General features: G+C 43.5%; 3 protein-coding genes across 7 annotated transcripts in view; all 3 read left to right on the forward strand.

Annotated features, from left to right (window-relative positions):
* Positions 1–14,474, forward strand: part of fam184ab (family with sequence similarity 184 member Ab) — an 80,457-nt gene extending 65,983 nt beyond the window's left edge. The window contains exons 17-22 of one of the 4 annotated variants that reach the window (XM_062412073.1): positions 554–738; positions 3,016–3,162; positions 7,268–7,427; positions 8,272–8,376; positions 9,539–9,804; positions 13,498–14,474. In XM_062412073.1, the coding sequence (XP_062268057.1) occupies positions 554–738; positions 3,016–3,162; positions 7,268–7,427; positions 8,272–8,376; positions 9,539–9,804; positions 13,498–13,579 (945 nt within the window). In that variant the 3' untranslated portion in view covers positions 13,580–14,474. The remainder of the gene's footprint in view (positions 1–553; positions 739–3,015; positions 3,163–7,267; positions 7,428–8,271; positions 8,377–9,538; positions 9,805–13,497) is intronic. The other 3 variants (XM_062412074.1, XM_062412075.1, XM_062412076.1) reach the window with 3 other exon arrangements.
* Positions 14,475–14,860: 386 nt separating this feature from the next.
* Positions 14,861–16,257, forward strand: ptrhd1 (peptidyl-tRNA hydrolase domain containing 1). Its single transcript, XM_062412131.1, has 2 exons — positions 14,861–15,099; positions 15,735–16,257. Exons 1-2 carry the CDS (start codon positions 14,890–14,892, stop codon positions 15,903–15,905), a joined length of 381 nt encoding a protein of 126 aa, XP_062268115.1. The 5' UTR covers positions 14,861–14,889; the 3' UTR covers positions 15,906–16,257.
* A 2,106-nt stretch (positions 16,258–18,363) lies between these two features.
* Positions 18,364–27,458, forward strand: part of ncoa1 (nuclear receptor coactivator 1) — a 33,059-nt gene continuing 23,964 nt past the window's right edge. For both annotated transcript variants that reach the window (XM_062410882.1, XM_062410883.1), the window contains exon 1: positions 18,364–19,153. The gene's annotated coding sequence lies outside the window, so the exon portion shown is untranslated. The remainder of the gene's footprint in view (positions 19,154–27,458) is intronic.

Raw genomic sequence — 27,458 nt, forward strand, 5'->3', positions numbered from 1 at the left:
CATTGTGCTTAATTTGCACCACTGGGTTTATTGACTCACTTATTCTACATGGATCAGGTCTTCGTGTTTAATATGGGCCCATATTTAAATTTCACATATTAGGTCAAGGTAATTTCTTATATTTCTTAATAAAAAATGAGAAAATGACCAAAATCAGATGTTTAAAACCAAATGGGAAGTTTATTATGTTCAACACAACTTCTGTCATCCAGAATTAACCATTTAAACAGCCCTTCAATAAAAGCTTTTTAAATAGAAACCAGGGTTTATCTCCAGTTTCAGCAGAAAACTTCGAAAATATGAAGAATTCTCTACAGAGTTTGGTGAATTTGGCACAGCAGCGGCTCTTCTGGTTCGGGAAGCAGAGGATCATGGGTAATATCCTGTTCAGTTCAGTGGGACGACTCAGTCAGAGCTCAACACATCGATAGATTCACAGAGTTAGTGAGAGATTGTTATTAAACCATGGAGTTAATCGAGGACAGCTGATCACCGCAGGGACATGGACTCCTCAAAACACAGAATTAAAAATATCCTTCATCTTTGTTCTCAGGAGCGTGAGCTGCTGGGCCGGATGACCGAGCTGCAGGAGGAGGTGTCCAGGAGGAAGAGCCACATCGCTCAGCTGGACCACCAGATCCACACCCTCAACGAGAACATCAGCACTCTGACCAAAGAGCTGGAGCTCAAGGGCAAGGAGGTGCTCAAGATCCGCAGCGAGGCCAATCAGCAGATAAGGTGAGAGTCGAAAAGGAATCTGCCTCCCGACACATTTAAAACTCACCAATCAACATATTACACCTTTTTATTAAAGATGTAAACAAACTAACAAAGTGTAAACAACATTGAAATCATGAACAACACGACATCACCGACATTTTTAAGATTGACCTAATATCTAAATCCCAAAATGTCCTAGTGCAGAAGATGATGAGTAAATAAAGATGAAGCCAAAGCATCTCAATCGCCCCCTGGTGGCTGTCTGTAGTAATGTTCATAAACCCCGCCTCCTCCATGTTAGTGGATGGGGGATGGATCAAATACCTCAAAGATGGTTTCTCTCTTGTTAGGGAGTTGTTATCGCACTGATCATGTTCCTGAGAAGTTTGTATTTTATTAATAAAAAGGTATTTGATGAGGTGAAACATGAAATGATTGACAGCTGACACTGACCCATGATTGGTCAGCGGGAGCTTGATGCCAGTGCACAGACTCCAAACGATGTCCTTGCCACAAGATGGCAGCGTTTGTATCGTTGGCTTCATTCGGTTTGTGTCGTCCATCTTTGTTTCCAGTCTGTTGTTGCAACACCCCCCCCCCCCCCCCCCCCCCGCTTCTGTCAGGAGAGGGGATTTGCTGAATTCGATTTTGCTGATTTTATTTGGGGAATGATCGTCTCTGCAGCTCGGCTCTCATCCAGTCAAAATGAAAATAGACCAAGATGAAAAGGAGGGGAGGGGGGGGGAGAAAAGACAGAACGAGGCAAATCAGCCTCTCTCTCTCTCTCTCTCCCTCACACACACACACACACACAGTGTCCCTCTCTCTCTGTCGGGTGTCAGGAGTCCATAGATTCCGAGATGTGAAGGTTATTCGGGGTAAAAGCAGAAAGGAATCTATAATCACCTCGTCCCCTTCGGCAAGTTATGAATTTTTTAAAAAGCTGTCCGGCTAATGTGGTCCAGCTGCCCTTCTAGCATTCAAGTGTGTGTGTCTGTGTGTGTGTGTGTGTGTGTGTGTGTGTGTGTGTGTGTGTGTGTGTGTGTGCTGTCTGTTTGACGGCTGCTCCCATGATGCTTTGCTCTCCACCATATATTCCTCCCTGTGGATGTATATCCGTTTCTCTCTCTCTCTCTCTCTCTCTCTCTCTCTCTCTCTCTCTCTCTCTCTCTCTCTCTTTCTCTCGCCCTCCACTGAAATCCTAATGCGCAGCACATCTCTCCCTCCGTTACGTAATGCTCTCTCTCTCTCTCTCTCTCTCTCTCTCTCTCTCTCTCTCTCTCTCCCTCTCCCTCTCCCTCTCCCTCTCCCTCTCTGTCTCCCTCTCCCTCTCTCCCCCCCGTCTGAATCCTGGTCGCAGGGATAAAAATAGGCAGATAAATAAATAAAGAGAGAGAGAGAGAGAGAGAGAGAGAGAGAGAGAGAGAGAGAGAGAGAGAGAGAGAGAGAGAGAGAGAGAGAGAGAGAGAGAGAGAGAGAGAGAGAGAGAGAGAGAGAGAGAGAGATGATGTGCGCCCCTCAGGGAAAGTTGGCCCAGTCAGAGTGAGAGGCAGACAGAAATCCATGTTTCTCCTCCATCCCATCCTCCCTCTCATCTTCCTCCCTTTCATCCACCCGCCCCCCCCCCTCCCTCGCTTCTCTATTATCATCTTTTATTCCCTGTCTCCATCATCCCCCTCCACGTTCAGCTCATTTCCTCCCACAGCAGAAAAACCTTCTATCCTGGCAAATTGAACACACGTCATCATATGAATAATTCATCGCATCATCTAAACACTTTTACCAAATATGTTTTTGCATAATGAATTCAACAAGTCGACACGTACTCGTCACATTTCGCACTCGGGTCAAACAGCATCTCCGTCTCGCTTCATTCACTTCATCTCAGTTATTTTTGCTCACACCCGCATGACTCACATTCCTGTCACATTAACATTCACAGTATGTTTTCATAGGAACATATGTTCATGGAATTCACTCTGCCTCCGTTCTCTAATCTCAGCAGCAGAATCCATCATGTTCACTTCTCCTGCGAGAGGCTGCAGGTCCTGATTAAGACTTAAAGGGAAATGTCAGCTGTTTATGAGATAAATAAATGAAACTGTGTGAAGTCTGACACATGCAAGTCAAGTCAAGGTGATTAAGCATCATGTACAGAGCCCTGAGATAAGACAAAATAAAGAAGGGAAGTAGAAGTAGAAGTAGAGCACATACCCCCGCAAACTACTTTATACTTTAAGTATTCAAACGTCGATTTCTCTCAGAAACTCAAATGTTCTTCTTCTCTCTCCTCAGGGTTCATGAACAGGAGCTGATGAAGAGGCACGATCGGGAGCTGGGCGAGATGAACGCCGTCCACAGCCGGGAGACGCAGAACATGCTGTCAGACTTCAACAAGGCCCAGGAAGTGCTCAAAGACAAGATCTCCGCCCTCCAGATACTGTATGTACACACTGTAAACACCCACTGTGTGTGATGTCTTCAAACAGACAGAAGAACGTTTGTCTCACTCTTAACTCTAAATTGCCGTGATCACGGGTCAACGTGCTTGTCCCAGATCAGATAATCGTGGGTTGTCAGGTGTCGAGTGGAAGCAGAAAGCAGCCGACACGTTTCCTCTGGGGAGAGATAACCGGCGTTTACACCGGCTTGAACTCTCCTGGCTCCTGTTTGCTCCTCCGCAGATTTTACTTTTCATCCAAATCCTCCACCAAAAGGACGAGGGACAGTGAAATGTCTGAAAACGAGTCTCTTCCTGTTTGTCACTGCAGCGCAGACAATCAGGGCCTATTCACACACATTCAGTCGTTGTTCATACGGGACTATTTATATTTCCATGTGCGTCAGGTGGAGTATAAATAAGACGGGGGCGTCTTCTCAGATAATCACATTGCTTGTGTCACACGTTGTAAACTGCGTCACAACGAAACTGGCTCAGCATGAAAAGACCAAGGCCTCAATCTGCACCTGAGCCAAACTCCTTGGGAAATAATGTATTCCGTTTTCAAAACAAAGCAACAAAAAACACAAAGATAACACAACGCCGTGAAATCAGGGGTAAAAATAGAGACGCGACAATCCCTGGCATTGTCTCGTCAAGTCGGTTCTATTCACACAGCTCCAGATCGTGACGGAAGAGATCTCAGGGCTTTAAGCAGAATTCTTCAAGTGGAGTAAAATGTACGTTATTAGACACTGACCTCCCCCCCCAGTGCTTCATAGTAACTGTACACAGTAGATTGAGACACATGATGCTCATATTTTAATTTGTGTTATTTCTTGAAAAGGTTTTTATGCTCTAACGTTCAGGAAACACATCACTTTCTACGATTATCACATTAGTCTGGTTCAAATAATCACCTATGGGCTGAAACATGGCTCCATGCTACTTATTCCAATAAAAAACACATTAGTTGATAAATGATATTTAATTAATATTCAATGAAACCGTTATTTCAAATTATTCCACATAGGAAGTCCTGAGCTGGAGAACTTCATAGATAATGTATGAAGACGTTTCCCTTCACATGAAGTGATATAGAATCTAATTAGTGGGAGGAAATGTGTCTTTCACTGCTGCAGAGGAAGCTGAAGGTTCCCATCAGTGGAAGCTGAGGAGAGGTTAGATGTTGGGGTGTGAGGGATGCGTTCCTCTACAGAGAGAACAAAGGGAGATGAGCTCATGTTCAGGAGAAAATGGATTCAGCAGCAGGAAGGAGGACAGACGTGTTTTCTGTTTTGCTGCCGAACCACCAGAGAGAGAGTTCTGGAGTTAAAGAGGAGGTGAAGGAAGAAAAGAGGAGAGGAAGCCTCAGTGCAGAACATGCTGAGATGTGTCTGTGAGTCAGAGACGAGCAGAGAGAGAGAGAGCATCCTCCTCACAGCTGACCTCCTTTCACTGTCACTCCGCTGAGAGCAGAGCGCCACCTGCTGCACGGGAGAGGATCTACAGGCATCTACTGCCTGTAGATCCTCTCCCGTGCAGCAGGTGGCGCTCTGCTCTCAGCGGTTCATCAGCCTCATTAATCATCTTCACACACTTTAGGTCAAATACATGGGTCTAAACTCAAAGTGTAAAAGTATCTGGTCCTAGTTTGAAGGAAAGTTCAGTGAACGATGTTCCAGACTAAACATGACGTCAGTGGACTGTGTGTGTTACTTCCACCAGGTTTCTGGGGCAGCTCACTTTTCATGGTCATTAGTTTTTTGACTAGTTTATCCACTAATTTTAGATTTTCTGGGACTTTCCCCGGAGACGATCCTCTTATCTAATTAATTAAGGCACAGATCTGTCTTAACCACCGGACTCTTCCTGCCTCATTAATCACCCTGGCGTTCGTATGTGTGTTAAAATCAAACTTCTGGAACCCTGAACGTCTTTTCAGTCGACTCTCAAATGTCAAATCAGGGCAAAAGGTGCATTAAACTACACACAACCTCAGCATTGATGATCCGGCTGCTACAGAATATTCTTACTACATTTAAATCCAAATTTAACCCGTGTTTGAGACAGAGGCTGAATAGAGGAGCTGCAGCAATGGCCGGTCTGAGGGAAAGTGATGTTTTCTGAACATCAGAGCATAAAAACCTTTTACAGTAAGAACACTAATTTAAATAATGGATCAGAATATGTCTCCTTTATATGTTTCCCGCACCAGCTTAGAAAGGGCTGAGTGGACACATATTTCCTCAGAGCAGGTGGTGCAGCCCACGAGCCTCAATTCATCCTGGAGAAGAAAGCACAGGAAGTTTGGGCGACATTGAAGGAAATTTATGAAAGTGAAGATCCCTCTGTTGTTTCTCTTTGCCACTCAAATCACCAGAAAGCCCCTACAGGGAGGTAGCTGTCTCTGGCAGGTGTAGATAACACTATGCTGCTTTTACAGCCTTTTTATAGACAGTAAGTTATTGTTTTAGTTCTGTTGTTGTTGTTGTTGTTTTTTATAGGATGTACAGAATCACCTGTACCAAGTCTCCTGGAAATCCGTTAAGTAGCTTTTGCGTAATCCTGCCGACAAACAAAGAAACCAAACCGACAATGGACATGAAAACCAAACATCCTTGAAGGTGGAAACAAACATGTTTTTATGGGGAGTTTTCAGCAGCTTCTCTTCACTGTCACTGTCTTTAGCTCCATTAGATTCCAGCACTGTGAGATTCAAAATCTGCTTTCACATGTATGTAATGTGTCGCTGCTTTGTTGCAGTAACACTGATGCAGGCGTAGACGTGTGTTTATGGAGTATTCTACAATATCTTCAAGTGCGGTTCAGCCGATCCCGATAAAAACCCAGAGCTCTCTGTCTTCGCTCAAATATTCCTCTTTTCTTTGTTTCTACACGATATCAGTCAGTTTTTGTCAAACCCCAAAGAGCGTCTGAAGCCTGAGCTGCAGAGAATGTTTGACAAAGCTAAGGAACCCGATATATCAGCTGCCGGAGGAGCCGAGGAGGACCAGCACAGCAGCCGACGCTGTGCAGATCCGGATGTGTTAGTGTCAGCGAGCAGAGCTTCAGTGGCCGCTCCTGGACAGTGCCACTGTTTGAGACCACGGATCATCAGGAAGTGAAGCTGCTCTGGAGCTCTTTAGGAGAAGCTTGGTTTTCAAACCGTGGCATGAATTTCACATCGGTGCCGCTCGGTGGTCTGCACGCTGGTGCTGAGGGAAGTGAGAGGCTGGGTCAGCTCCCTGGCACAGGAGGCGTCTGTTGAACCACAAACAATCGAATGATGAAGCGACAACACGTGTGATCAGAAGGAACCAGCGATGTTTTCTGAGAGGACCTCAACCCTGCAGCCAAAAGAAAACAGATGGACTCCAGACTCCAAAGAACTTCTCACTAACTTCTTTCTTTCTTCTTCTGCCTTTAACTTTTCAAATTGTATAGGTTCTGTGAGATATTTTAAATATCTATATCCTATTGTATTATTACCATGTCTAGAAATTAGTAATTTCCCAACAGTGTTATTTATGATTTGTTGTTTTTTGGCTTGAAGTTTCTGTTGCATGAGACAAAATGTCACCGGATGCGAAATTACTATATCTTCTTCGAGGCCAATCGGAAAAAAATAACAAAAATCCATTATAACGTTTTTGAAAGTTCTCATAACTCAACAACAACCTCCGGAGCTCCGCTGCAGCTCGAGATTTCAAATTACAGCCTTTAAATAGTTTTGTGATGAGAGGAGGAGGAGGAGGAGGAGAAGAAGGCCGGGGACGATCTCTGCTTTTATTGATCACAATAATGAAACCGGAAAAGCCACTAAATCACTCAACGTCTTTCTCCTTGCGGTGCAGACAGTTTAATTTTCATAACTCTTTCTTCCATCTGGTTTACATTTAATGAGTTTTCCCCCTGTGCTTGTATTTATACACACAAACACACAAGGACTGATACGGCTGCACACACAACATCATAAGATCTGTCTCCTCGTTAAGAGTCCGCGGTGTTTTCTTGACTTTGCTTTTCTCGACAGACAAATCACACAGGATGGATTTGAAGCTCAGAGGATTCATGTGTTTGTATTCTCTGTGTCTCCTCACACAGGCTGGAGGGATCCGAGGATAAGTTCAGGAACAGAGAGAGTCGTCCTGAAGACCTGCAGGTCATCGCTGAGCTGAGGGACATGGTCTCAGAGAGGGAGTCGCTGGTGAAGAAGCTGGTGGTGTGTAGCCAAGCTAAGATAAACTCCATACAGGATTCAAGTGTAAAGAGAAAAAATTATCATTCTGCTGTGTATTTTTCAGATCTCTGATGTTTTAGCACACGATGATATTGTTTTTATTTATCGATTTACTGGAGTATCTTGTTTAACTTGTCGACCAAAAGAGCTGAAATCATTTTCCTGGTAATAAGTTTGGAACGTATCCTAATCCTGAAGAAATGCAACAGCACCCAGGACACAGCCCTGAGGTACACCACTTCTAATGAAGGTGTTTAATCATTACTCCACCTGAAAGACAGGATGAGAAAACACTCAAGGAGTTTTTAGATAAATAATAAAATAAGATACGTCCTTACAGTTTAGTATTTTTGTCCACATGACCCTGATGATAAGATTCAAATACAGCTTTGTTTGCTATCTTCATAAAAGTCTGTGGATTAGTTTAGTGGTGAAGGACAACGACGTATCTGAAGCTCTATTTAAAAATTATTTAACTTCTTCACATCGACATGGACTCTCTGTTTATGACCCAGTGAGCTTCACGTCATTAACACTGCAATTTCCACTGGGCTAGGCAGGGACACAGCCGGCAGTCGCTCAAGGCTACGCTGATCTTATCGTGTTTTAAAGGTGGATCATAAATCAGAGTGCATTTGTCACGGTGTAGTGGAGGTGCCATCAAGGTTTCTGATTCACGAGCACCTCTTTGCTTGATGTAAAAAGTTGAAATTGAGCGTGTGAAAGTAACTTTAAGTTATAAGAAGAAGAATTTGGACCACGGAGACTGTTATAATGAATAAAAATGAAAGTTTTGAAACATAGTCGTTTAAACCGGAGATGATTTTCTGGCAGATTCTCTGATTGTATCTTCACTCTCCTCCTCCAGGATGACAAGAAGTTCTACCAACTGGAGCTCGTCAACAGGGAGACCAACTTCAACAAGGTGTTCAACGCCAGCCCCAACGTAGGAGTCATCAACCCGCTCATCAAGGTAGGCCGGGACGTCCTGTGACACGACACACACACACACAGACACACACACACTGATGACTCTACTGCACAGGAGAGATGATGTCCACTCCACCTCATCTCATATCCATCTGAGAAATGAATCCTCCTCTTCCTGTTGGTTGAAGTGAAACGGTCTTTTATTAAATACAAATTTCTGACATGTTGTAAGAAACAAGATTTCAAATTATATAAAATTAGGAAATGTCTGTGTCCCAAGTACAAATGTAGCTCAATGGATTTAATCTCAGAACTAAAGGGGAACTGCTGCTTTCTTGTAAGTCAGTCGAATTAAAAAATTGTAGAATTTAATAGTTTCACGAGCTTTAAAGCCCCTGAAGACTTCAGTATATCTGTAATACTTTAAATATTTAATTACATTTTTAATGCGTATTTCATTTAATATATCATCGTACATTTTTGGGTGTAATTTGAACTGTGAATGTGAAAGTTTTGTGGAACTTCCAACAAATATCCCACAAAATACAGAAATCTCTTCTCTTGAAATAACCGAAACCGTTCAGGTCAGATCTCATCACCTGGTTAAGAAGCTGATTGATGAGAACTTTCAGGGTCTTTAAAGCTCCCAGTGCATTATGGGTAACATGATGTTTCAACCTCCATCGTATGTCTGAGGCGAATGGTGCATGGTCAGTATTTAACTGTCGACCCCACCTCTCCTGTTCTATAACTTCCTGTATGTTGGTTCTTGCCGTCACATGTTTTCTTTCCACATATGTGTATATGTGTGTTCACCGCATTTTATTTGTGTGCGTTAATGTGCGCGTGATTCTTCCTCTGACGTTTTCCCTCCTGCTTTCCTTTGCTTTCCAAGCCATTTGTTGGTGTGAGATGTTTCCTGCTGTGACACATCTCTTCTCATCTGAGTTTCCATTCTGCTCAGGTGCTTAAAGACCGAGTGACGCTCTGATCCACGTTTTTAAACCAAGTTAGCTCGCCGCTCGTTTCCTGTCTCACGCCGCCTGGACTGTCCCGACCTCTCGAGCTCTCCCTCTTCTCCATTTGCCCTTTACTTCCTCCATTTCTTCTTATCCTTTGTTTTTATTTTTTTATTTTAAACTTCCCCTTTTCTCCTTTTTTGACCCTCGTGCCCCTCCCTCCTTTTCTGTTTTGTTCCTGTGTAGCAAAAGAAAAAGAATGAGAAAACCGCAGCCAGCAGATTGAGCAGCTCTCCTAATCTCAGGGCTCTGGAGGCGGCGGGCATGGGCGTGGGCGTGGTGGGCACCGGGAGCGGGCTGCCCCCCCAGCCCCCACATCCCCCGCCCCCGCCCCCGGCCCAGCCCGGCCGTCTAGAGCCCATCCCCAACTCCCCCCTCCACCACCTTGAGTTCAACTCCAACAAACCTCTTCCCCCGCCGACCCCTCCCACCGAACCCAAGAAATTCATGAGGTGAGACCTTTTCCCGCCCGACGGGCAGCGAGCGGGTCGACCCATCCATCAATCATCCAGTTAATTAGAGAATCCTGCGGGTTAGAGCGCTGAGAGCACTTTATGAATTTCGGTTTCATCATCGGAGTCAAACCTTGGTCGTGGAAGTTTTATACTCGAGCCTCAAAGAAACAAAACCTTCTGACTGAAAGAAAGAACGTCTGATGTTTAAATTCTGTGTCTTCCTGCCTAGTCGGGCGCCGTCAGAACCAATCAGGAGCTAGAGCTCATGATCACCAGGAGCTGACGAGTCTTCAAACGCTCTCACGTGTTGTAAATGAACATGAACAAACACACTCTGGAGATTCACCTCAAACTCTGGGTCTCACACACAAGAGCAGTTTCTCATCTACAGAAGACAAACGTCTGTTTACTCACCGAAAATCACAATTATCAAAAATCTGATTTATCAGCTAATTTATTGATTAATTAATTAAGCAAAGATATTATCCCTGACTCGCTGTTTTATGTTTAACATAAGAATTTTGTAAAAGTTTAAAATACACATGATGGCAACATGTATAATAAGATTCAGGGTAAAGCTAAATGTCGCAGGTAAGTTAACTTCCTGCTCGTATTCTAAAACTTACATTCTACTTCACTTGCAGTTGGAAAAATACTAACGATCATTTTTACATTTCTCAAATTCTGGAACAAGCAAAACAAACAAAAATATTCAGTTTATATCTTTTGCACTTATATTTATTTTGGATTTTAAAAATGTCCAACATCCAAACATACTTTTATGAGCTTTGACTTCCACATCTCACGGCTGCAAAGTTCTTCCTGCTGAGTCATCGCAGCTCTTTCATAGTAAATAAGCAGAACCTGAACATTAACACGAGAGTTTCATGAAGCTCCAAACAATGGCCTTGGAATACAAAAGGGGCATGATCTTACTTTCTGTTCCTCCTCTGTCGGTCTGACCGTGTTCCGTGCGCATGCTGTTTCCCCTTTTTCTGTTCAGGATGTTGTTGTTTGTATTTGTCGTAACCTTTTTGTCATCATTTGTGAATCTGTTGTTGTTTTTTTGTCATCCTCATCTTCATCTGGATCTCAGCATGTTGCACACGCTGCACTCTTCCTCCTCGAGGCCAAATGGGATTTATCATTTATCAAAGTAAATAAAGAGTTTTTTTTGTTTTAACAACTTAAAGTAAAGAAATCGTCTCTTGCTGTCGTGGACGGTCCTCTCTTTGTGTGGTGGTGTTTTATTTTGAAAACCTCAACAGCTGCTTCTCTGATTGGTCCCCGTGGTCTGAAGTGACGGGATGAGGAATTATCTAACATGCTTCTCACATGAATACATGCAGTGTGTGTGTATCTGCATGCAGGGAAGTGTGTTTTTTAAAAGCACTGTTCTTTACAGCATGTCAGGGTGCGTGAGAGTGTGAGTCTGTGTGTGTGTGTGTGTGTGTGTGTGTGTGTGTGTGTGTGTGTGTGTGTGTGTGTGTGTGTGTGTGTGTGTGTGTGTGTGTGTGTGTGTGAGAGAGAGCATGTTCTGGATATTTTTTAATCCATTGTGCTGCATGTGAGACGGGACGGCTGCTCTGTTGTGGTGGGACCTGCTTTTTACACCACAACACACACACACACGTTCATAAAGATCCTGGTTTTCTGAAGAACACACGTTTAATACACAACAGTCACCGGATGAGGATGTCCCAGTTCTGCTCCGACGAACATTCCCAGTCTGCCCAGTCGTTTCGACACTGACCCTGTTTCTGCTGAGTCATTAGCATGTTGTAAATCTGATCCTTTCAAAACTATTAAACTGGAAAAAGCTTTAATTTGATGACAGTTCTTGGATAAATATTAGATTTAAGGCACAGATTGTGAGGAACTGTAAATTCCATTACATTATAATAAACTGTCCACTGGCCGGAGATGAAGGCAAAATATCCAGAATACAACCGCAGCATATTAGATACTAATTTGATTCACTAATACACAGTAAACTGGTTTATATTAAGGTTAGAAAACTCAGGTTTTAAACACCTACATGTCTGAGATTATCACCCAAATCTAATTTTACTAGTTTTTCAGTGAATATCAGGACTTTTAAAAGTGCATTATTGTTATTTAACAGCAGATATAAGCAGCAGATGCTCTGTGCTGTAGAAATGTTGTATTAAAGTAGTGAGTATATCACAGTTAATGTCTTATAGACTAAGAACTGTCTGAACTGTGACCGTGTTCAGCGTAAACATCGTTTATCAGATGGAACATATAGAAGAGATGCATTCTGGGAAGTAAAGAGCAGAAAATAACAGTACAGTACAATAACAGTAAATATTACCCTGAGGTTAAGGGACTGTTTGTATGGGAAGGGGCCAATTAGGGAAGTGGTTCCAGTGGTTGTTTGTTGTGATGGATGCTCATGCTCAAACTAATTAGTTTATAAAGTTTGGGAAGCTGCTTCTTTCCTCCCACTGAGGATTGGAATCCGGTTAAAGCTGCAGCTTCATGTCAGGTTCCTCTGGTTGTGAGAGAGAAACATTTTGTTTACTGATGATGATGCTGCTGTTGTGAGTTTATGAGATAAAGCATGAATGTAAAATACAAAATGAACGTGTAGAAACTTTCCTGAGTTAACACAGTTTCCAATCTTCTCGTTTAAACTTTGAGGAAAGTTCAGGGTTTTTTATTTAATTTAATCTCATCTCATGGTTTTAACTCTGCAGATGAAGTTTGCTCAGACCATGAAAAGTTATGGAAATCTATGTAGAAATGAAACAACACTTTACATCATAACTGTAATAAACTAACTGACCAAACAGGAGAAAAACTAAATGAAACAGTCGACTCCTGCTGACGATCAAATATAAAACCATCAGCCACAGGTTTAAAGAAGTAAATGATGATGTTGCATGTTTGGAAACAAACAATAACTCGTTTTATGTTAGAAAACGTTTGAATCCAAACTTGATTGTAAACGTGACTCAGTGTTTGTGCTCTAATCTGCCGTGTGACTCTGCTGTCCCCGTGTGGACAGACAGCTCCTTCACATTTTAAATTCCTGTTCATCTTCAGGAATCTGTTGATGACTGAACGTTAATTAAATTAAATCCAAATATAAACTTCACACACTGATGGACAGGAAGGGGTGTGGCCTGACTTGAGGCTGCAGCCTATAAGAGCAGAGAACAGTGAACCGTGTTCGATACGGAAAAATTACCAAACTTTATTAATACAGAACTTTACGACAAATCAAAGCAACTCAAAGAGTTTTACACATGATCGAGGAAACAAAGGATCTGAACATGACTAAAAAAACTTGCTTAACATTTTTGATTTAATGACCAAGAAGCACTGGAACCTGAACTAGAAATCCACAGTGTAAAGATCCTCTGATACAAGACCTTCAAAATATGACTTAAATAAATACAGTGCTGTTTAAGTATCAAAAGTAAAAATACTTATTGTGGAGGAATATCGCCTTTAATTGAAAAAAAAAAACAATATATAAAGTACAAGAGCTTAAATATTATACTTCAGTACATCACTTGATTACCAAGTTTCTTTTTACTGCTTCATAATTCATCTTATCTTTCAATTATATGTGAAATGAAACTGTGGATTGCTCCCTGACTTTTCTTTCCCTTCCTTTATTTCTTGAATTGTTCTCCTCTCTGCGTGGCTCCCGTCCCGAAGCCCTCCTGAAACTAAGGACGCCTCCATCGACTCCCCGGACGCTCAGCGCCAGGAGTGGTTCGCTCAATACTTTTCCTTTTGATTGACCACGAACCTGCAAACACGAGGATTCAGCATGTCGACCCAACTTAAGAAAAAAAAGAGAATTAAAAACAGAAAAAAAAAATGAGAAAAACTGTTAAAACTATTTGTTCTTTATTGTCATTGGTTTGGGGTCAATTCCCTTTGGATTCAGTCAACTGGAGCCGTGAGAGGAGGAACGATGTCGATGACCTCTCGGAACCCGAGGTCGTTCGTTTTCACGCCGGTAGAAATCAGGATTCCACTTCCTGTGGTTGGCTGAGGTGAAGGTGAATTGAACCTGACGTCATCACTGATCTGATTCAACTGCTTGATTCTATCTGATTGTTTCACTGTGGACGAGTTTCTCTCTTAGTTACAGTGACATCAGTGCGTTCGATGTTTATTTCATTTCTTTACTTCTCAACTTATTTTGCAGTTTCTTTGGACTAGAGAATAAAACCGAGTGGTGCATCATCATGCTGCTAATTGCCATTGTTGGACTACAGTAAGAAGTAAATATATATATATATAAATATATATATATAAAAAGAAATCTATGGTAGGTTATTGTGCTCTCTTCGTACGTGGGCCAACTGCATACAGCCTGTCAGAGCTGGACGGCTGATCCAGGACCAGCTCGCCTCCTCATTCACGGCGACATTTCACACGGGCCTGACCCTGGATCAGCTGCGGAGCTCTGACCCGCTCCATGAGTTAGGACGAAACCATCATGGCCAGTTTGTTACAGCTGCATAGAAGTTTCAGCAGATTTTGGTAGAATATTAAAACCTGTTTGTATGGTTGTCTGTCTCAACACAGATATAATGATGTCTCACCAATTTTAAAAACAAAAATAGCATATTTTATATTTATATTATAATGTGTATGCTTAATAAATAATTATTGTGACATTTTCCCGTGTTTGCTCGTCATTTATTGGGATTAAAGTGACAAATATGAGTTAATCTCCAGCTACAATAATTATTCAATTAATATAATTTATCAAGAAACAGTAACATTTGTTTGTGTCAGAGGAAATATGATATCATGTGATTTAATTGTTCATATCTGATATTAAATGTATGTTTTAAGTGATGGCCGACCCTACTCATTATCCCACATGGGCTGGAATCTGAAATGAGGGATATGACATGTTTATATCTTCGTGTTTCTGCAGCTTCACTTTTTTTATTCTGTGGAAATTCAAAAGTACAGTTTGTTCCCTTGCCTGAGTTTGACCTGCAGTTTTCTAAGTGACCGATAGAGGGCGGTGTGATTTCTCCACGAGGCTGAACCGGAAGAGAAACATCGTCTCTTCCTGTCGGGAACATGGCGGCCTCAGGAGCCGGCTCTCCGGCTCGGCTGGTCCAGTACGTCGTGGTCCGCTCGGACCTGGTCCACGCGCTGTCCTGGCCCCTGGGGGCCGTGATCACTCAGGCGTGTCACGCCGCCACCGCCGCGCTGCACGTGTTCCGCTCGGACCCGGACACGGCCCGGTACCTGGAGGAGCTGGACTCCATGCACAAGGTGGTGCTGGGGGTGAGACCCGCTCCACTCGGCTGCTAGTTCCCTGTAGAACACTCTGTCCCTGCAGCTGCACGCGTCGTGTCCGAGTCCAGAGGACATGTCCTCGTGTCCGCTGCTCACTTCGATGTCCAGCTTCATTATCTGACAGATACACGTCGTGACAGCAGAGTCACACCTCTTTGTTTTTAGCAATGAGCTAACTCTCAGCTAATGAGCTAACTCCTAGCTAATGAGCTAACGTCTGTCTAAAGAGCTAATTCTTATTATTTTAAACGTGATGTCACTTAGAGGTTCAGTGTTTATTGTTAGAAACTGAATATAACATAATCCGGTTGCTTCACTTGTTTAATCTAAATCCACTTTGATGATGGAGAGGACTTCAGATATGTCTTCTCACTCCCAGTGGGCCACAGCTCCACCAGCAGGATACAGGAGAGCTATAGAGCAGTGGGAAGCTGGACTGTGGTAGAAGTCTCTGGAAGGAGAGTGGCTCTGCCTGAAGCTTCCTCTCAAATCACAACATACATTCACCTGAATCTCACACACTGAACAGATCTGCTTGTATTCATCATAGATCTACACATCCAGTCACATCACGTATCTTGGAGCTAAGAGTGTTTGTGTGTCTGTGTGTGTTTTGTGTGTAGGTTCCAGACGAGGCCGCCCTCACAGCTCTCTCACAGACCCTGACTGAGGCCGGTGTTTCCCACAAGCTGTGGATGGAGCAGCCGGAGAACATCCCCACGTGTCTGGCCCTGAAGCCGTATCCCAAAGAGACGGTGCAGCCGCTGCTGCGCAAGTTCAAGCTCTTCAAGTGACGTGGTCCTCGTTAAGACTCTTCCTCTCACCAGAGGCCTCAGAGCCTCCTCTTCATCAAACCTGTTTACAAAGTGACCTGAGAGCCTCACATGGTTCCTCAGCATGAGAACAGCTGTTATCCACAAGATAAAAGAATGATAACTGTGTGTCTGTTGTAGCTTATTGTGATCACGATTTATTATTAATGTGCCACAGCGATTTAATAAATTGTATTGATACATATGTCACACACACAACTACCATCTAATAAAGTTTGCCTTAGTTTTTTGTGCTGTGGTATGAAAGCAATCAAAGTTGTGGTCTTGTTATTTACGCTGGCAGAGTGAAAATAAACAGAAAGCGTTAACTCAGTGTCGCCCCCTGTTGGTCAGATTGGATTCAGACAAACAGTCAGTGACAAAAACACAGACTTTTATAAACAACTACATAGACAAAGTGTTTCTTTATGTAAAAAAACATAAATATAACAATCTATTAATTTTGCATCTATTTCTAACACATTCTTATAGTAGATAATATAAAATAATACTAAACGTGGGATAAATTAGTCAAACCACAGATGAAGTGAAACATTTTGGGATCCAACCCTTTGATTTAACGTGTTCCTCTCAGCTCCTCCTCGTTTGGTGCAAATCAATTTGGTGATCTTTGTGTTATTCTGTTAAAAAACAAGCCGGTAAACAGACGTCAGGTTTATTTAAAGGTCTGATTTCTCTGTGTGTGAAATGTGAAGCAGCTTTATTGAATTTAAAGCCTGTGATTGGTCTTTGGAGGAGGTAAGTGCTCAACTGAGGAACTTCCACAGTGAATTAACTTCTAATTAAGTTTCGATGTTGAGCTCTTGGTGTCAAACGTCATGTATGAACAAAGGTAGCGTGTGTGTGGTTGTGTAGCCAGCTGATAACCAGGGAGTGACTCAGGAGTGATTCCCGCCTGTAGTTTGACTTGACTCGTCATGTGACTCATGATCTCGTGGGAGTTTCAGCAGATTCCTCATTGTTTGGTTTGTTGTCGAGTTGTGATGATTGTTGTTGAGTGAGCCGGTGGAGGGCGGTGGAGTCTGAGTCACTCGCTGTGTCTCACTCTAAAAACATCCGTAATCGTGGCCATGTTTACTGTACGTGCACAACAGCGGGCATGTGTGCACTCTGTGCAAATCAAGGATCATTTGAGCCTCCGGGCCGCCGCTGGCTCGATTCCCGGATGATTTTGTGTGTGAAGGGTGTGACGCCTGTCAATCAAAGAAAGTGACTGGAAATCAAAGTCATTAACACATTGACTGTGTGTGTGTTTGTGACAACACAAAAACTACTAAACTGGTTTCCACCAGACTTGGAGGAAAGGAACCAGTATGATTTGATTCGATTGACATGTGGAATCCAGAAACTTGGCTTTAACGATGTTTTACGATTTATAAATCATTCAGATTATCTGCAGGTAAACTGTGGCCCTGATAGCTTCATATATTCTGGGTTCATTGACTCCAGCGCCCCCTGGTGACCCTCAAAGGAAAAGTGCTAACCATAATGAATAGAAATAAAAGAGGTTTAGAGTTTTTTATTTACTTCTTCCCTGTCAGTTTGTGTGTTTGTTTGTGTGCATCACGAAGGAATTTCTCTTCTTGATTTTCATGGATTTCTCACAGAATAATTCATGACTCTTGATAAAAAGAACATGTTGGGAGGACTGGTGTGTGCGGTTGTGTGTTAAACGTGGTTTTATAATGTGTCTGCTGGGAATCGCACACTCCCAGTTTCAAATAATGTTCTTAATTAATTATCTTGTGTTGTTCGGTGAAGACAAAGACGTTACCTCACGTTGTCCTGAATCTACCAGAGCCTCATGAATAATGGAGCTGCAGCGCATCAGACAGGAAGCAACACAGGACCCTATGGATTCAGTACACACACACACACACACACATAGACATCTTCACGGGTCCACACGTTGTTTTTGTGTTACGTGTCTTGTTATGAGGGACCATGTGACTGCATCATAAGTCATTTTCTGGGTAATTGTTTTGTTTATGCTCTTTTTGTGTCTCTTTGTTGTCCTGAGGGTATTCTCGCTCCATGGTCACGTGCCGACAACACAGACACACAAAACATATGACAACCGCACTGTTGCTCTGTTCGTTGTGTGTCTTTGTTTTATCATGTATGATGACAATCATCGTCATCACACATATGATGACAATCATCGTCATCACACATGTTGTTCTTCATAATCACATATATGGTCTTCTTCTTTATCAGACATATTTTCTTCTTCACCCCACATGTTATTCTTCATCACACATCTTCTTCATCACACAAATATTTACTTGTTCTTCATCACATGTTTTTCTTCTTCATCATCACATATATGTTCTTGATCTTCATCACATGTTATTCTTCATCATCACACATGTACTTCTTCAAACATGTTCTTCTTCTTCTTCTTCATCACATGTACTTCTTCATCATCACACATATTTTTCTTCTTCTTCATCAAACATGTTCTTCTTCTTCATCATCATCACACATCTTCTTCTTCTTCATCACACAGTGTTCTGCCCGCTGCCCTCCCCGGGGGCGCGCATGGACGCTCCTCGTGCACGCGCAGCCCTGTTTGTTTGTGTTGAGAGCTTGGAAATGGCGGAGAGCGGAGAACGAAGCGATAACTTGGGTTTGCAAACGCGAGTGCGCGGACATTGAGACACGGAAACCGACCGCGAGCGATTCACGGAGCCGAGGAGGATCTCCCCCAGCCGATGGGACTCGAGTCGGACTCCGCCAGAGGAGGATTCGTGGAGCGGGCTCTGGATTTAGCGAGGTGGTTAGCCAGCTAGGCTAACCGCGCTAGCAGCTCGTCGTTAGCTCCGCCGAGTCGCGCTGGGTCTTTCCACGCAGCCGCTTGTTTGTCAACAGAGGCGGACGTTCGAGCAGCAGCCAGCCCGCTGGAGAACCAGCTCCCACCGGGACCCCGTCGAGCTCGGCCCGGGCTCGAGCGCGTGGATCTCACGGTGAAAAGCGAGTGGATAAAAAAAAAAACATTAAAAAAAGAGAAAAGTCCAGACCTCGGACCTTCCTGTAAGTTTAGCAGGTTAGCTGGTTAGCAGGTTAGCTGGTTAGCAGGGGCGAGCTAACCGCGGCTGTTTGGTTCCGACCCGCCGTTCACATGGGAATAACCCGCCCGGGGTGACGGGCTGCGGGCACAGCTCCTCCGGCAGGATCCGCATCAGCAGCTGGGACGGACCAGCGACCAGGTAAGACACCCGAGAGACACCCCCACACCCCCGGTGAACACATGACAGCATGTCCGCCCCCCGGGTCCGGGGGATGCGCTGCGGGCCTCCACCCTCCGGACTCGGGCTCCCCCCCCCCCTCACGTAACGCAGCTGCAGCGGCGGCACCGACACCATCTTCTGCAGCGCGCGGTGCTCGGTGGGACATTTTGCTTCCCTCGCCACCTGCAAAGAAGCACATCGGGCTGTGCTTATGTAAAGATGTCAACAGCGCGTTCCGCCTCCAGGGGTCGCTGCGCTCGCTGCAGGTCACCTGCGCCTCGGCTCCTGGACGCGGGGACCCTGGGAGGACATGTTGACCTCATGGCTCCTGCTCCTGGTCCCTGTTTGACTTCCACTGCACGAGAGAGATGAGAGAATCTGTCAATAATCAGATCGTCAGGTCTTAAATCACCTTATATCTCAAATATCTGAACTGTCAATGTCTCCATTAGCACATTCTACTGGTTCTGGAGCCATTTGAATACCTTTTAATGTCAGTACAACAGATCTGGAATCAGATATTGATGATCACCAGCTTAATTCAGTGAATGAATAAGCGTTGTAGCTAATGATTGTTATCATTTCAGTAGCAGGTTATGTTTTAATCAGAATTCTCAGATTTCTTGTTATGTTTGAGTCCAAATATCACTTAAATATCTAGTTTATGATGAAATGGGAAATATTTTGCATATTGTTCCCATTGTTCGGCTTGAACATAATCCACCATTCTTCATTTAAATCATAATATATGAACAGAGCCCTGCACGTGAAACTCTAATGTGACACGCACATCTTATGACTCCTTGAATAATCCTGTTAACTGCATCTTAAACACATGTTCTTAAAGACTGGCAAGAAATGAACACCCCCCCACCCCTCCTAAAAATGAGCTGTGATTGACAGCATCGCTTTTCCGGCAGACTCGGAGTAACAAACACATTGTCTTTCTCTTCTTTGTTGGATTTCCATAAGAAAAAGTAATTGCTGTTCAACGTCTACCATCTTAGTAACACTCACTATTGTTCTGAAGTAAACAGAGACGCCAGACAAGTTGTAAACATGTAGACCAGAAACAAGAAGAAGACTCCAGCATAGAAACTCTACAATCACATTCACCTATGCACAGCTATGAACTTCTACCTGCAGCTTGGCTTTAAGTCGTCATTAAGACAAGAAAAACTCTAAATAAACAAAGTCTGTTATCAGAAAAGATGTTGTAACTGGTGGACGTGAGGTCTGTCTTTAGAATCCCTCCTCAGGCCACAGACCTGGCCTCAGTGCTTCAGCTGAAGCTCAGGTATGTGCCTCCGCTGCAAAGAGCAAAGTGCAACCTGCCCGTCAACAACAAAACAAAAACACCGTAGTAAGAAACAGGAAGTGGTCGTTAAGAGCTGTTTGAGTTTTTATTGCTTCTTCAAAAACATATAAAAACAATGACTCACTAGTTTTACCTGGGAACCATAAACCAGATCAAGCGATACATGTACACAGTACATGACATCATTTATTATTATAGACGCAGGTCTCTCTGACTCTGGAGAAGAGATGAAGACCATTAGCTGGATCTTGTCACTACACGGTCACGTGCTGAAGGGTTATCGTTAGCTTCGGGTAAAAGACGAAGCATCTGCATGGTGATTGGTCGGTGGAGTCGCATGAGGAAGGAAAGTGTAGCTGCTTCAGGATCCTAGCTGCACGTTGTACGTCTGTCATCAGAGTACAATGGTAACAGTTTGATTCTCATGTTATTACCCACTTGCTGCAGAGGCCACCTATGCATGTTTTTATGCTTATTGTTGGTAGTGGGAGTCTCCCTCTTCCTCCTTCTCCTCCTCCTCCTCCTCCTCCTCCTCTCCCAGCTAAGCTCTGTGTCTGTATGGAGAACAAGCAGCCATTTTAGCACTCAGCACCGCTGCAGCCTGCCTGCCACTGTCACAGCATTCTTCCCCCGGAGCTGCAGGAGGTGTTTGAGCTGTTTGTTTGACCCCCCCCCCCCCCCCCCCCCCCCCCCCCTTTCAGGACACCTGCAGCCAACCTGTGGAAATGTCCCTCTGATGCTTTTATAGAAATGAAATGAACATCCAGCAGAAACCCGAGCACTGGTTAGCGTCTCCTGAGGGTCAACCCACCACAACTTCTTCTGGAGACAATTGCACTTGAATGTCTCAGTTGTCAGTTGTTTTCCTGGTTGTGTAAATCTGTTTTTGATTGTGGAGTAAAAAGTTTCATATTTATGTAGAGACTCACTTTTATCTAGGCCAAGGCGAGAAGGCTAAAAAAATGTTTTATAAATGATACAGAATGTCCTATCAGTTGCTGGCGGTCTGTTTTCTTGTGTTTTCTAAACTCGTCTTTATGAGAAGACGATGACAACACTTAATAAACGACACTTTACAAATCTGAGGTAGATCCACTGTCGTTTTCTCGTTGTGCGTGAATGGTAACGCAATGTTCCTTTTGCTCGTGTGACTTTCAAAAGGAACATGTGACACTGATATGTGAGGAGGATTCTTTTGAATGTGAACATGCATTTCTACACCGACACGTCATGGTTCCTTCATCTGCCAACACGCACAAGTATTTTATATTTATATGTATCAACGATGTCCATTCAAGTGTTTTGATCCAGCTCTGCAGAATAGTCCCTCTTCCCTTTTATTTTGGCTTGACCTTCAAAAACCCTTATCCTACTGACCTGACGTCATCAGAGCTGCTTTGCTTGTTTTTATAATTACGTTTTTAGAAATGTACATAAATCTCTACTCTGGAAAGTAGTGGTGGATTAACCGTTTTAGTGGTTAAGCATAAAGTCATCTGGACTTAAGTGTCATTGACCCACATCTTGTGGTTTTGTGTTTGTTTACTTAAGGGAAAAGAGGGAAAAATATATTTTTTAGATGTTTTTGTTATGAACCAGCGACGTCTACATTTCTGCTCCAGTGTCAGCATGCGACCAGCGTGGGGGGTGCTTGGTTTACACAGTCCAGACAGATCAGTGTTATCACAAATCCAGAGCGTGCAGCTGAACACTGGTGCAGATCATCTTTGATACTATGCAGTGGGACGTGCAGGAGCTCTTGTTTCTACTAAGTTGAAACAGATTGGCTGTTGCTGTAGCCCTGCGTAGCACAGGCTGCTGTGTGCTGTGGTTTGTCCCTCAACTCGGTGCTCTGACTCAGTCTAAGACAGCAAAACACACGCACACACACATGCACACACACACACACACACACAAATGCGTACTGTCTTCAGCTGCTGTGCACGAGCAGAATGCTGGGAAGAAGAGAAGAGCGGCGCTGCTTCAACTCCGCGCTGCCTTCCTGCTGTCAGAGCGATGGCCTACATTCTCGCCTGGAAAAAAAAAAAAAAAAAAGGCTTGTGCAGCAGACTGTGTGAATTTGTGAGGGTTGGAAGGAAATGGAGGGAAGGAGAGAGGTAAAGGCGAAGAATGAGAGAAACAGAGAGACTGCGTACAGGAAGGAACTGAAAGGGCAAGTGAGAAAACAGAGCATGGGGAGTAGCTGTTGTTGTGAGTTAAGCGTCCAAGCCCCGATGGCACGGTTTCTCTTCTTTGAACAAGGTCAGGCCTCAGTAAGACGATTTGCACAATAGTTTTCATTTCCACTGTGGATGTGGGTTTGTGATGATGTGTGTTAGAATGATGAAGCAGAGAATAGAGAAGATATAGGAGGTAGAGAACCTTTTGTCCTCAGTGTGTGAGTCTCTGCTGAGGATGCCTGGATGTGTGTCTGTGGCCTGAGGATGCTGTCAGGTGACTGTGAGGAAGTTTAACAGTTATCATCTCGGCAACTTATGGTGTGAGCACATCTTTTGTGAAGCTGGATTCTGTGATGGACTGACGACCTGTCCAGGATGTCCCCGGCCTCTCACCTCATATGTCTGGACATCAAAAGGTCCCCCACTGGTCTGAGTTGATGATCTGAATTGTTGACCTTCAGGGGGAAGGGGGCTGTCCACACTGAGGACAGGGCTGCCTCTCTGTTGTTGTTGTTGTTGTTGTTGTTGAACCTGGGTCTCATGTAAATCTGTTTTTGAATCTGTTCTTGAAATACATTTCCAATGGATGACATCCCAAACAAACACAAGTCAAGCTCTCAGTGCTCCTGAAGTCACAGGATCAAACAGATTTAACCCCAGGTAGAATTATGATAAGTCAGTTTAATAATGTCTCAAACACATTTCAGCTCTTCATCAGTTATCCCTTAACAGTTAAACTTATTTTTGTTTAAATCCACTGAAAGATGCTGTGTTTATATTCTTTCTTGCTCCCTGAAGAGTTTGGCAAACAAACAGAGACTCTCTCAAAGTGCATCGCAGTTGATTCATCTGCCCAAACAGCAGGAAAACTGGAAATGCAACCACATCATTACCTCATCTAATTACATGGCCGTAACCAGTGGCAGGTGACTGTCGGAGAGAAAAGGTCTGACACGAGTCCTGTGGCCGACCCAGCCCAACACGGGCATCCGCTCAGTCTCAAATGTGGATTGTCTTTGAGAAAATAACGATTTCAATTTCGATTCCTGAGCACTGGCCACTTCAGACCCGCTCCTGACTCGGGGCTCAGGGATAAGTGGAGCCAGGTGAAGCAGTAGAGACGTGAGTGAGAGCAGGTGAGACAGTGAGAGCAGTCGTAAGGACACTGGAACCCTGGCCTCTAATTAACATCGTTAGAAACCTCAGTGCTCTGGGAGAATCGTGGGTGGGAGAGCTTTTATCTGTTTCGGGACTCGGAGGATAACCGTAGTGATTTATTGCACAGTAGCTCGGGACGCTCTGCTGCACCAGTGATCAACATCGACAGAGTGAAACCGAGCGTTCACAGGAAGGAAGTGGCTCGTTTGTGGTGAACGCCGGCTGTGAAATTACAACTGAGGTTTTCATAATATTGTGGTTGTTTGTTATCTTTCCACCGCCTCATTGAAATGAGGAAAAACACATTTGAATTGCAGCTTCTGCTTAAACGGATCAGTTTTCACCCGTCGGGTTTGTTTGTTTGTTTGTTGCTTGGAGTGTTTGTTTGTCAACAGGATTAAACAAACAACTACTTCTACGCGAACACGAGGGGAGTTTTGTGACATTGTCATGTGGCTGCAGCCTCCGGCATGTGAGGCCTTTTTGAATTTAATGGTAAAATGCTGTTCACATGCGGCAAGTGTGACTCACTGTGCAGCCTCTTCACGTGAAGCGCTGGGCAGCAGCAGCAGTTATCGATTATGGCTTTTTTACTGGGAAGAAGCTGATTCGCTTGATCAACGTGATTATCCAATAAACATCTTATGATGTGTTGTCAGGTTCCGGGACGGGGACGAGTCTCCAGAGCATCGCTGGTCTTCAAATCTCTGTTACTGCACAGACGGATCTCTTATGACATTAATGGTTTGCTGACCTTATATAAGCAGTTCTTATTGTTTCAGATTAGTTACGCTAACACAAAGATTATGCCTGGTGAATATTCGTGTGTTAATTTTGTTCCATGAGCTCAAGCACAGCTGGGACTCTGTCTAAAGCAGAAGTTGAAGTTATTTCTCCATCTTGTTCACTTCTTATTTATTTATTAGCTTTCAAACGGGAAATCCTTCTAAATCACAGATGAAGCATCTTACTCTGTTAACAAAGACCGGCTATATCACATGCATTTATAATTATTATCATTATAATAACCTTCCATTACTATGAGATGTATGATTGCCAACTGGTCACGCTCATATCTGAAGGTATTTATGGTCTCTGTTAATTATTAGGTCTGTGTTTATTCTTCTCGCTTGTGGTTCCTTCTCAAAGTTTGACTTATTCTAACCCGGCTTCACGAGGGGAGTCGGTCGTCTGCAGCATCTCTTCTGTCCCCTGATGTGGACCAAAGAGACGTCCTCTCTCACGTTGTCATCTCGGGTCGTCCTACCACGTCTTTTCAGCTGCACCTGACGTATAAGTATGTGTTATGGAAAAACGGGTTTGGTGACAACGCTAGTGATGACTGCACAAAAAGGTGTCATGTCACTGACTACACAGCAGACAGCACCTCACTGTGTGAAATCCGGTTGAGGAGAAACTGTGTTTACATACGTGAGGCGACGGTGTGTTTCTTTGAAACCACAGTGAACAGGCAGCGGTGAGTTGATCTCTGAGCTTGATTTAAGTTATTATATTGTGCTATTGTATATTAGATATGGTATCTTGAGAGCAGTGGTGTTTGATGGAATAAAGATCTGAACATTTTAATTTATATTTTCTACCGTTTTCTAGTGTTTTTAAGTTTCTGTTTTGTTTATTTTTCATTTATAAATACCAACATACAGATACAGATAAGACCTTTTGAGGAGCCTGGTTAAGCAAGAGGACGTTTCAAACTGTATTTCATTTTGTTCAAACCTCTATGTCATCAACAGTTTGCACAGGGAACATTTTACTCTTTTTAAAATGTGTCAGATTTGTATTCTTTCAGTCTTTGAGGGACATTCCTCACTGGGTTTGTGTCCACACTTGGTTTTTAAATGGTTCCTGAAGATCCAGAGTCGAGCAGCACCCTTACAACAAAAGATGAGGAAACTCACCACAGGTTGTGGCGAGAAGAAAAAGAAAGCTCTGTGATTACGAGACACACGCGGCTGTAATCATTGACCTTATCAGCTGTAATTTGCCAGTTAGCCAAAACCAGTTCACCAGATTGTGGGGGGAAAATAGCTCACACTTCCTCTTTCCTGTTTCTAGCAGCAAACAGCCACGACAGAGAAGTAACATAGACTTATCAAATATAAAACATGTGTAAACTTAAATGAATGAAGCCCATTGTAAAAGAGACTTTCCACCTTAATGGTACTAACCCGATGAAGTAAAGGTTAATTAATTCCATCATTTAAATTAATTGTAATTGTGTGATAAATAATATTGATATTAATAAGACTACTTAAGAGAGTTAAACCACAACCCTCCCTCCAGTTGTTTACAGGTAAATCCTGCTGCTTGTTGCTCTCTATCACACACAGGCATTTCATTAGGTGCACGTAGCTGAAACCTGTGCAGCCGTCCTGCAGTAAATCCAACCTCCATGAAGGTTTTACTGCTTCAGATAGTGTCGATGCCACTTTAGGAGGCTGCGGCTTAGTGCTGCTGTTGAATCGTACGCCCTTATGTGCCGTTTCATTCAACGCGGGCTGAACGAGTAACAGAATCTCCTCTCTGGGTTAATCACATCCTCTAACATGATCAAACGGTCGGATCAGGATCTCTCTGCAGCAGACGTGGTCAAATCTGAGCAGCACAAAGCGTCAGGAGGGAAAGATTTATTCCATCTGACTGCAGGGGTTTCAGAGAGGTGTTTCATTGTTACACAACAAGGTGGTGTTCTCCGAGTGCCGCGGCATGGGATGCATTTCCTCTCATTAACCGAATATCTAATTGGATTATTTAAAAGACGAGCAGACGTCTGCTCTTGGAGTCCTTAATTGACCTTCTGGCCAATAGCGTGTGCTTGTGTGAGCCGGCAGACAATGTCCACATCTGCACCGCTTGTCACGTAGACCTTGTCCTTGCACTGGGTTTGATAGAAGAGACATAAAGACAAGTCCGTCCTACAAGCTGAGACAATAGTTGGGACCAAATCTGGTGAAAGACACATGCAGCTTCCTCCCGAACGCCATGAAATCAAGAACAATGTGAAATACAGGCTTGTGTCGTATTGCAGTTTCTCTATGTATGTTTAGAACATACATATGTTGGCCGGATCCTTTTACCAGCCTGCTGCAAGAAAGGCGACACTTCTTCTTCCTGAGCACACATGCACATCTGGAGCGCTTCCAGATCTTTATTAAATATGCTTGATATCTTTACTCGCCGATGTTGTCACTCTTGCCGATGAAGTTCCAGCTTTGCATGTCACCACCAGAACCTGAAATCTCAGTGCGCTCATTTCTTTAAAGATTCATCTGCTATATTTAATTTAAGACAGAAATGAGAATGAGAGTTAATGATGTCAAAAGCAGGAAGGGACATTTTGTTCAAACACTTTTTGTTTGTGTTGTGTAGGGGATCGAGAGATAGAGCTTGTTGTAAAAACATTTCACCTGTACCTGTTAACTCAGTATCGGTCATAAACTCAGGTTTCATGTCTCTGATTATTTTGGTTGATATTTTGATGATCGTGATTGTCAGCCTAGAGGCAGGACCTCGATACCTTTGCTGCTGTGCACACTCAGCGTTTGTAAACAGGATGTTTTGGCTTCTAGAAAGTGGGATGAAAACGAGACGTGTTGTGCATCTTTAT

This window comes from Platichthys flesus, chromosome 18 (genome assembly GCF_949316205.1).
Source record: "Platichthys flesus chromosome 18, fPlaFle2.1, whole genome shotgun sequence".
Lineage (NCBI taxonomy): Eukaryota > Metazoa > Chordata > Actinopteri > Pleuronectiformes > Pleuronectidae > Platichthys > Platichthys flesus.

Excerpts from the sequence above, each read along its gene's own strand:
- ptrhd1 (XM_062412131.1), top strand. The coding sequence starts at position 14,890 with ATGGCGGCCTCAGGAGCCGGCTCTCCGGCTCGGCTGGTCCAGTACGTC. Across the intron at positions 15,100-15,734 it reads TGCACAAGGTGGTGCTGGGG|GTTCCAGACGAGGCCGCCCT; the intron begins GTGAGACCCGCT and ends TTTTGTGTGTAG.